We start from the raw sequence: 11,032 nt of genomic DNA on the forward strand, positions 1-11,032 counted from the left end.
TCCTCCTCAGTTTGCACTGGATTCACCTGCTGTTCTCTGGTCTCACCCCTCATCAATTCTGGAACATTTGCATCCCCACTCCTCCAGCCCAACGCACAAGACTACAATGGTTACAACCAATAACCAAAATATTTACATGTTTGGGGCATTTGTCAGCATCTCCCAGAGTTGTTTTGTTTCACTGTTTTGTTTCAGTTATTCCCATGGAAAGAAATCTTTCAAGCGAAAAAACCTTAGGCTTATTTTCTTGTGTTATTCTGCAATCATAAAGAAACCTGAAAGCAGATATACCACTTATAATTGTTTTTAATAAAGTTCTCTGGACATTAAGTTAATATCCTTTGAGAAGACGGCACTTTTTCTTCCAGTACTGCAATTCTCTACCAGAAATCACCACGACACAACCTCATTAGACAAATCCCTTGCCAGCCAAAATACACCCTAACAGATCATCTATGAAGATACACTACCCTTTTCTGAAAAAGTATTCTCAGAAATAAATTTCAGTTTTCCTTAAAGAGAGTTTTCTTTTCCTAATTTGAATTAATTTACCTTTTTATTGTCATTTTCTTTACAAGCCTTTAGGAACTCAGCTGCCTTTTTCCAGCTTTTATTTGTGAAAGCTTTCTTCAGAGAAGAAAAAATAAAGCATTAAGTTTATTTTCTAACAGAATCTCTCACAATCTAATTATTCCTTTTCTAATTAGAGACAATGTTTTTAACTGACATTTGATTATAGTATCCAAAGATTCTCAAGCCACTCTTCACAGAGGAGAACACCCATTCCCCATCTTCTTCCATTTTTCATGTTCTCCAAAAATCCTGAAATTTGTTTTTTCCAAGTCTCTCACCCCCTCCTACTGCTGCGGATGTTTCTCTATTTCAGTGATTTCTGATTACTATATTTATAATTTCTTATTCATTGCCCATTCTAAGGTAAGTTATCTGCAAGAAGATGCAGAGGATCTTTGGAAACTGCTTCTAGCACTTGGAAAAGATCTACAGAGCTGCAGAGCCCTGTGGAATTCTCCGTGCTCACTAACCAGGCACTGGACACACAAACCATTCAGATGGTTCAGCTAGAGCAGAATCACATTCATTTAGCAGGTTTTTACATTACTGGCATATTACCTGCTCTCTAAAGACAGCTTAGACAACCTCTGGTCCAGTTCCAGCTATACATTTCAGACAATAAACAGAGTCCTGTCCACAACAAAAAGGTGCACTGAAATCTGGAACAGTGCCTCCATGTTTTCAGGTATTTATTTACACTGCTACCTTTTCTGGCTGCTGAGGAAATACATCTCCACATGTTGCTCCAGGGATGACTTAAGATAGTTATACACGGCTTCCAACACAGCCAGACCCTACTTCTCCTGTCTGTGCAAGCAGGATGAGCTTTTCCTGTATTCAAGAACTCCAACCATTTAAAGAACTGTAATGCTTAAAAGATAACTAGGCTACAAGCCTAAATGCCTAATAAAAGGCATTTAAATATACATATTTTTTGTAGACGATCTAAATAAAATGATCTCTTATTTCTGAATTGCAGGCCCTTTAAACAAAGTGAAACAGCTTTACAATGCCAGGATCAACAAAGAATCATCTTTCCAACATGCAGAAATGATAAGTACCATTATTCTACTGAAATCAGCAGGAAAAAAGATCCACAGGACCTTAATAAAACAGTGACACTTTTACACCATGTGTGAGAAAAAGGACATACTGGCATTTTGCCATAACATTCATTCAAATCCAAAGAAGAATTCCACACAGCACTCTCAGATTTTCTAGATAGCTCACTACCAATACCTTGTTTGAGAGATCTGGGATGATCAGCAGGCCTGGGACTGTTTGTGTGATGCACTGCTACATGGCTATGATAAATAACTTCAAGTCAGCTTTAGCAAGCTGAGAAAACACACTAAAAAGACAATTCAGTCTAAATCATCAGAGAAGAAGGTGAAAATTTATAAAGGATACTCAAATACCTCAGTGACAAGAAAGGTGCACTGTAAAAGGAAAGCGTTAAAGAGCACTTGAAAGAACTTTGTGGTGCTGGAGCTAAGTCTGGAATGGTATGAAGCAAGTAGAAAGCTGGTTGCGTGTAAATCCAGCTTTCACCCACGCTCTGCTGATGAGCCAGCAGGGAGCCACCAGACTGCATGAGAAAAGCCTCAGGATGCTGCCTGCAAGGACTGTCTCTGTCAGAAGGGGAAGGCCTGATTTAAATAGTGCAACAGAGCCATCAGGGCAATACCCCACCATTATTTCTAGTAAGACAGCATTTTAAATGATGGTGATTCAGTCTCAATTTAAATTTTCTCAGGGGTACCTCCCAGGATTTAGTATCACCTACTAGAATACCAGAAATTCCTGTAACACCAGGAATTCAGAAGGAAGGAAACTGCTTTTCAGAACTCCCATACAGCTTCAGCCATCACTGATCATCTCCTCACACATCTGTTTCAGTTCTTCAGAAGAACTGCCTGCCCAGCTTGAGAGAGTTACTCCCACATGCAATTCCACAATTAACATTACCTACATGTTTTTGCATTTATGTCATTAAGAGGCATATTTTAAAAAGGTTTTAGAACTTGCACAAGCAGAAGCTTTAACATCAACTCACAAACAGCTTTCTATCCCGTTTTCACAGATACATTCATTACTAAGGTACTTAGGTTGCTTGTCAGAAAACAAAAAGCAACTTTTAGAAGTTTTGACACAGTCAAATGTGCTGTATCAAACCAGAGTCTCAGAGTGACAAACTCCTCTGGATTTCAGTTAAATGAAGACTGCATCCCAGTGGTGCTTCTGAGCAGGCTCCCACAGCCAAAGACTGTGGCACTAGTGGGAGAAGTAAATGTTTTCTCTCTGTCAGAGCTGATTAACAGGAATACCTGGGATTTGACACGCCTAGTTCTCTTCAGCATAACATTCATCCTTGAAGCCTGCTTTGGGGAAGCCTGGGCATCTGAGCTGAGGTCCTCAGCCTCCACTTTTTCCTTAAGATCCAGGTTAGGCTTTTGGATGCCCTGGAGGAGCAGAGCACAGGACACTGTGTTGGTCAGGCAGTGCTAATCATTCCACAGCCCGTGAATCATCCTGTTTGCTAAGAAACAGGACAAGTCACACAGCATTATACACACCACTTGGAAAAGAGGCCAATTAATTCATTCACCCTTTAAAGAAGAAAACTGAATCCCAGATACCAGGTTATCCAAAGAAAAAGAAACATTTCCAATTAAGCGTATCATCTTTTGCCCTGTTTTCCCTCCCCTTTCCTTCCCGATTGACTTCAGTCCTATAAAGAAACACCAGAAAATAACTACACAAGGTCACGTCACAACTTCTGCACTTGTGTCACAGGTAACTACGAGGGTGGTTCCAGCTCTGCTGGCACAGCTGAGCTTCCAGCAGCACTGACCCCCTGTCCCAGTTTGCCCAGCACTGTGTGTGCCTGTTGGAGCCCCTGCACTGTCCATGTCCCAGTTTCCCCAGCACTGTGTGTGCTTCTGGAGCCCCCTGCACTGTCCATGTCCCAGTTTCCCCAGCACTGTGTGTGCTTCTGGAGCCCCCTGCACTGTCCATGTCCCAGTTTGCCCAGCACTGTGTGTGCTTCTGGAGCCCCCTGCACTGTCCATGTCCCAGTTTCCCCAGCACTGTGTGTGCTTCTGGAGCCCCCTGCACTGTCCATGTCCCAGTTTCCCCAGCACTGTGTGTGCTTCTGGAGCCCCCTGCACTGTCCATGTCCCAGTTTCCCCTGCACTGTGTGTGCCTGTTGGAGCCCCTGCACTGTCCATGTCCCAGTTTCCCCAGCACTGTGTGTGCCTGTTGGAGCCCCTGCACTGTCCATGTCCCAGTTTCCCCAGCACTGTGTGCCTGTTGGAGCCCCTGCACTGTCCATGTCCCAGTTTCCCCAGCACTGTGTGTGCCTGTTGGAGCCCCTGCACTGTCCATGTCCCAGTTTCCCCAGCACTGTGTGAGTCTGTTGGAGCCCCCTGCACTGTCCATGTCCCAGTTTCCCCAGTACTGTGTGTGCCTGTTGGAGCCCCTGCACTGTCCATGTCCCAGTTTCCCCTGCACTGTGTGTGCTTCTGGAGCCCCTGCACTGTCCATGTCCCAGTTTCCCCTGCACTGTGTGTGCTTCTGGAGCCCCTGCACTGTCCATGTCCCAGTTTGCCCAGCACTGTGTCTGCCTGTTGGAGCCCCCTGCACTGTCCATGTCCCAGTTTCCCCAGCACTGTGTGTGCCTGTTGGAGCCCCCTGCACTGTCCATGTCCCAGTTTCCCCAGCACTGTGTGAGCCTGTTGGAGTTGGAGCCCCTGCAGGGGACCCACGAGCGTCTCACCATGAGGCTGACCCCGGACTGGAAGAGCTCGTAGGGATACAGGATCCGCTCGTAGTGAGACTTGAGCAGTGACCCCGTGCCTTTCCCTGGCAGGTAGCCAAGCCGACTCGCCACTTTAGACCACTTCTTCTCTTTGGTCACGACTTCAAAGCCTCCTTTGTTGGCAACAATCTGAAACGCAGAAATAAAGAGTTAGGGGGTTTGAGCTGCTCTCACCAGCTTGCGTAAAGCAAGAATCAATTAAACCAACCAAATGGTAAAAGGTTCCATGAAAAGTGACAGAATCCCCAAATTAGCTTTTGTTTCTTGAAGAACTAGTCCTTCAATAACAAAGCACTTACTTATTCATATTGCTGCATATATTTAATGTGATTTTTAATTTACTAGCAAATGAAAATTGCACACTGTCCTGGACAGGAGGACTGCAACAGTTAAGGTTTACGATGTGCTGGAAAAAATACAAAATCTACCATAAGAACAAATTGAAAAGTTGACTCTCACCAGACTTGTACTCTGCTGTAAAACACAAGTCTGGCCAGCAATAAAGCCCATTCTAACAGATTCCGGGCAGAAGGGAGTGCTGGAGCTCAGAACGCTCACAAAACCCTGAAGGGAAGAGACTACTACAAAAAGAGGGAAAAATGAATTTACTCTCCAGCTCAGTCCAGTTATTACACGTGACTTCAGTTGGTCTGAGACCAGTAATTCACACACACAACTATCACTGCTTACATCTGTATGCATATAGAACTAAAAACAAGACCATTTGCCTGCAAGCAATGATCATTACAGCATATGAGTTGCTTCCTCCAACACACAGGCCACATTTCCACTGCCTCCATTCCTTTTACAGTTTCACTGCCAAGCAACTTAAAACACAAATGGATTATAATTCCATTCATATTATTGTAACATTAATATCATTTTTACAGCAGTGTAGTTTTGCATTGCATTTCTGTACACACGATGACTAAATTTCAAGCTTAATGTTTCACACTGTTAGAAACCTCAAGGCAAAAACATTTTCTTACTGGAGTGAAATTTATGGTTTGCTTGTGAGGCGGAGGTAAACTGAGAAGTCAAACTGTGATAGTGACAAATAAATTTGTTAATTCTGGTTTCTCCTATAATCACACAGAGTTACACTTAAATAAAGCAATATTATTGATCATTATTTTTCCTCATATTTACAGAAAAGTTCTAGAAAAACCTTTTAAAATGAAACCATTCCTAAATTTCAACTTATCTTTAAAATTTCCAGGAAAACTTGTTTTCTACAATTATCTATGCCTGAACAACAGTTACAGAAGCCAGTAACGAACCAAATCAACTCAGAGCTGCAAATCTACAGCCAACTGAAATGTTCCAGCTCATTACAGTGACCCAGATATTTCACACTACCCCTCTGATATTCTGCATATCCCAGTAAGACACCATAGACATAAAAAGAAAAAAAATATTGAAAGACATTTTATCAGCTTTTCTCTGCATTTTATCAGCTCTTCCAGACTTTCCAAAATACTTGACTTTCTTTAAAACTGAAATACACTCAGGTCTTTGTATTTTTACTTACCTAAGAGAAATAAATCTTGATGGGGAAGGAAAACTGATGCTCTAACCTAGAAGCACTAGAACTACCAGAACTTCAGTCTTTTCCCTGCAAGAAGAAATCTACCTATTTATATTTATTAGCAACTAAGTTTATAATGGCACACATATTTTGCAAGTGCAAAACCAAATTCCAACAGAGATTTATGTGTCAAGTTTGAAAGAAATCTGGTTCACCAAATCACGTATAGAAATATTCATTTCTAGCCAGCCTTATGTCAAGCCTGGTTTGGAAATTAAAGTAAGTACTCCTGAAGCTGACATTATAAATTTTCAAAGCTGTATGTTTATAAAAACCTCTGATGGAAGGGAGGAAGGAAAAATTGCAACAATTCATTACAGAATTGTTGATCAGAGCTGAACTACACTCAGACATACTCTGCTGCCTTCCCAAAGAACCCCTCAAGCTCCTGCAGCTCCACCACACATAGAAATGGAGAACTAAAAATCCTGATGGCCAGCTGGCATCAGGACATTCGAGTTACAGATGGTAATAAATACCTGCTGTATGGAACCCAACCAATCCAACCAAAGGTAAATATTTAATTTCACTGTGACATGACTGCCACAAACATTCAAATTAGAAATGTTTTTTCACTGTGTTTTTCCCACTTATTTTATCTCTGGATTAATGAGATTAGTGCTGTAACACAAGCCTTTGCTGTTGCTTGGCTTCCTGAGCTTGAATGAAAACTGAAATCCCTGTCTGCCTAAGGTCTACACTTACCTTGCTCAGACCATAGAGATCCAGTATTTTTCTCTCAACCACAGGGATTTTTAAATTGGATCCTTGGAGTTCCCAAAATTTTGCTAACTGATCCAAGAAGTCCAGTTTCACTCTTGTCATTGCCTGGAATTAGTAAAGGTAGACAATCATGTATGTTCAAAACCAAATGCGACAAAACCTTACAGTCCTGAGAGAAAACAGGGGAAGTTTTTATAGTGTTTCCATTCTCAACATGCAACTTGGCAGGGGAGATATTTCTTTGTAGTGTAAAAAGACCTAGAAATAGAAACGTTAAAAAGAAACATCTTTACAAAAAGAAAATTATATATGCTTTTCTCTCTGCATTTAAGACCCTATAAATTAAATTACTACCAAATAATTTATTGGTCTGAAAGCAAAATGCATGCTTATGAAATAATCAGCATTGCAGGCAGAAACACAAGAACAATTATTAAAATATACGTTGGTGGGGAGGAGGGGAATTACCAACAGTTTTTATATATGCCTTAACCACACAAAGGGCCTCCTCCCTGGAGTATTTCTGGAGAACTCAAATCACTTCCCATAAGGAGACCCATTTACAAGCCAAATGACATTTTGGTATGTGAACAAAGCAAGGCTTTGAGAAATGTGGTAGAGAAAAGGAAAAACCAGGACAGAATGGAGGTCATACTGCTTTCAAGACAGCTCACATAAGTTTTTAAATCATAAAGTTAACCAGCCATAATAAACCTATAAAAAATCATTTTAAGGCTTAAAAGGCATTACCACGACAGTATGAGGTAACCCGAGGCATCAGAGGAGCAGTAAATATTTTAAGAGGAAAAAAATCATTGTCTGTGGAGCTCTGAAGGCTAGACACTGGCTACTCTGACATGATATTTGGAATTCATTTTAGACACTTCCAGCTGAATGTGAAAAACTCCTGTGGTTATTTTGGGTAATAAAACAAAAACCAGATTTTTCTCAAAGCCAGGCAGAGTTATTTTATACAAACTCTGCCAGAGCCAAGTATAAACACTGATGTGGCCTATGGGCTTCTAAAGTGTCCCTGTCCAGGAACCTGCCAAGATGCAAATCTCAAGCAGGGAGACCTCTTGCTTTCAGTGCAAACACTAAATTACATCAACAGTGGAAAGGCTCACCTCCAGTTCATTCAGGCGCTGAATTCGTGGAGTGAAACGAAAACTTTGTACTTCACATGCAAATGGAGGCTGCCAGTCCTAAACAGAGACAGAAAGACATTTTACTGCTTCCAGAAACTTCTCTGAAAAATGCACAAAACCAAACACCCCAATAACGCCTGAGTAAACAAGCTTCCAATAGTAAATTCGTTTCTCAGAACAACTGGTGATATCATTTTCCAATTTTAAGACATTTTTGTGCTTATACAACAATATTCCTCCCACTATATTTTAGTTTGAAGAAAGATCCTCACAGATGCAAAAATGTCAAAGAAAACAAGGTTCAAAGCAGCTCAGTATGCATTACCTCATCCTAAACTTAAACACGAGATGCACTCTGCAGCTGGTCGGTTATTTATTTACTTTAAAAAAAGAATCCATATACCTTGCACACTGAAAAATCCTCGGTGTCAACAGCAACAAAGACTAAACTAGGCACATTATAGCACACCTAAGGTTTTTCTGCTTGTCTAGAGTCATTTCAATAAAGACAAGACCCCAGCCAGGGGCCCAACTCTTCAGCAGGAATGGAGCCTTCAATAATGACTCTCTCAGCACTGTCAGGGGTCAGTGCAACCACAAGTGCCTCCCAACCCCACCTCTCAAAAATGTGTTATGATATCAAAACAAGTAGTTCAGCTTTTCAGCACTTTTTACCACAGCCTCAGTCACTGCCTGGCAGTGAGTGCTCCAGAGGAGGGACACGCCATTACAGGCGTGCACAAGACCCACAAAACGTTCATTATTTGCTCTGCTGCAGCACATAAAGGCCTCCAGCACAACCTTAAGCATTTACAACTCGTAATAATAGAAAAGAGCAATAAATCAGTCATCTTAGTATGAAATGTCTGATTTAGCAATTACTGCAGGTTGCAAATCAACCCAACGCGTGCATCCCGTGAAACCCTGCAAGGCAAACAGCTCAGCAGTCCCGAGAAACACAAATGCACCAATGGCCAGGAAAGTTCCAGTTATCCTCAAGGAACAGGATCCAGATGAGTTCCCTGTGGCCTCTCAACCTGAGCTATGCAGCTTATTTTAGAAAGGGCAGCCCCTTGGAGGTCAAGTTTTCACCATGTCATTAAAGCAACACATTCTGGGAAGCAAAACGGGTCAGGAGAGAAAGAACCACGAAAAACAATCAGCAACCCCCCATACCCACACTGTTCACAGTTGCACAATTTCTTTTCAGTTTTTTACCTCTCCCACTGTTTTCAAGTCTCTTACTAGCAGCTGCATTTGAAGTTTATTTGCACTCTAATAATTGAGCGATGTAAGTGCCTCTTGCCAAGCTGCCTGCTGTCCTCCCTGCCTCCCCAGCTCCCTGCGCAGGTGACCAAGGGAGAGAGAGCAAGCTGCTGCCTCCTGAAAAGCTGTGCACAAACATGATGCCCACATACGAACCGGCTGGCCGTCCTCCCCTTAACAATCTAAAGCCTACGTTTACACACAGTCATCCATTACGAACAAATACCCTTCCTTCTCCCTCTTCCCCGCCCGGAGCAAACGCCCCGTTTCACCTACAAAGCCTTCCCAGCTTTCACAAGTCGACTGCTGGCGTTTTGGAAGTAAAAATAGCGTGAAGTCCTGGGCACAGCCGTGCACTGTTCGCTTCTCAGCTGCTCCACAGCAGCCTCTACAAAGGCCCGCCGGGAGGTCAAAGCCTCTCCAGCTCCTCGGGTCCCTGGCACGGACACCGCGGCCTATGGAAAGCGACACACGAAACCCCGAGCGGGTACGGAACGCGGGGGAAGGGCCTGCCCAGCTCCTCCCGTCCTCGCTCGGGCACCGAGGGCCGGGCCGCGCTCGGACCGCCCGGCGCACGCCGGGACCCCCGGCGCAGCCCCCAAGGCGGGCGGTACCTTGGGGGGCCGAATCTTGCAGATGCCGGTTTTCTCGGCCAGGCCGCGGATGCGGCCGATGAAGCCGAGCGGGTCGCTGAACTCCTCCCAGCTGGGCTCGAACACGGGGCACTCGGGCGGCGGCACGAACTCGGCCGCGTAGCGCGACCCGCCGCCCCCCGCCATGGCCGCAGGGGCAGGGGGGCGCCGCCGCCGCCGGGAGCGCAGGGCGGAGAGGGGCGGCCGGGGGCTCAGGGGCCGGGCCGGGGGCCGAGGCGCATCTCCCGGCGGCGCTGCCGGGCGGGGCGGCGAGACCTGCTACCGAGTGCCGCTGCCGCCGTCCGGCCGGGGCCGCTCCCCCCGCCCGAGCCCCGCTCCTCGCGTCCCGGCCCGCCGGAAGTGACGCCTATTTCTGAGCCCTCCCCGGAAGTTTTCGCAGGTTGCCTTCCGATCCAAAAAGTAGTCCCTCTGCCTCGCTTCTTCTGCCGCGGTGGCTTCCGCGTCCGCCGCTCTCGGAAACGCTCCCGCCACAGATTTCAGAGCAATTCCTCCCGGGCCGCCGCCCCTCGGGGCACTGCGCGGGCCAAGAGGGACTGGGACCGGGAAGGGCGGGTCCGCCGCCACTTCCGCCGCGGAGGAATGTGCGACAAAATCCAAGCCATTCACTTCCGGTTCCGCGGAGCCGCGTCGCCCATTGTCTGTGCCTGACGTCAGAAGCGCCGCCAGAGGCCGCGCCCCGGCCCCGCCCCGCGCTGGCTCCGCCCCGCGCTGGCCCCGCCCCCGCCCTCAGGGGCCGCGCTCGGTGCCGGCGGCGGCGCGGGCGGCAGTGCCGGCGGTGGGTCCGCCAGTCCAGCCCCGGCGCTGCCCGGGGCACCCCGCGATCACAGCGGTGCCCCAGAGCGCTGCCCAAACACTCCCGCAGCTCTGGCAGGCTGCTGCTGTGCCCGCTGCCCTGGGAGCTGTTCCAGTGCCCAGACACCCTCTGGGGAAAACCTTTCCCTGCCACCCAGCCCAGCCCTGCCCTGGCACAGCGCCAGGCCGTGCCCTCGGGTCCTGGCACTGTCACCACAGAGAGATCTGTATCTTTTACCTGTGCATTGCAACACAGTCTTCCAAAGCAAATTGCACGTCTTTTTGTTTTTAACCAGAACTTTGCCTTCAGTGTTTACTAAACACCACATTTCACTTTCTTACTGATTATTCAAACCTCCGTGCTGGTGTTGTATTTCACCCTAAGAAATAATTATTTTCCGCCCCCCGTTAGCAGAAGGCTTTACAAGATCTGCAGCATGCAGATCAAAACATTTATCTGCGTCACTTC

At 45.9% G+C, this 11,032-nt stretch overlaps 1 protein-coding gene across 2 annotated transcripts in view; it reads right to left on the bottom strand.

Moving 5' to 3' along the window:
• Window positions 1-10,122, bottom strand: part of KDM5A (lysine demethylase 5A) — a 47,243-nt gene extending 37,121 nt beyond the window's left edge. For both annotated transcript variants that reach the window (XM_063395050.1, XM_063395049.1), the window contains exons 1-5: window positions 9,733-10,122; window positions 7,832-7,909; window positions 6,687-6,809; window positions 4,352-4,522; window positions 2,901-3,035 (exon numbers count right to left, since the gene is read on the bottom strand). In XM_063395050.1, the coding sequence (XP_063251120.1) occupies window positions 2,901-3,035; window positions 4,352-4,522; window positions 6,687-6,809; window positions 7,832-7,909; window positions 9,733-9,897 (672 nt within the window). In that variant the 5' untranslated portion in view covers window positions 9,898-10,122. The remainder of the gene's footprint in view (window positions 1-2,900; window positions 3,036-4,351; window positions 4,523-6,686; window positions 6,810-7,831; window positions 7,910-9,732) is intronic.
• Between the last annotated feature and the right edge of the window lie 910 nt (window positions 10,123-11,032).

This window comes from Prinia subflava, chromosome 4 (assembly GCF_021018805.1).
Source record: "Prinia subflava isolate CZ2003 ecotype Zambia chromosome 4, Cam_Psub_1.2, whole genome shotgun sequence".
Classification (NCBI taxonomy): Eukaryota; Metazoa; Chordata; class Aves; order Passeriformes; family Cisticolidae; genus Prinia; species Prinia subflava.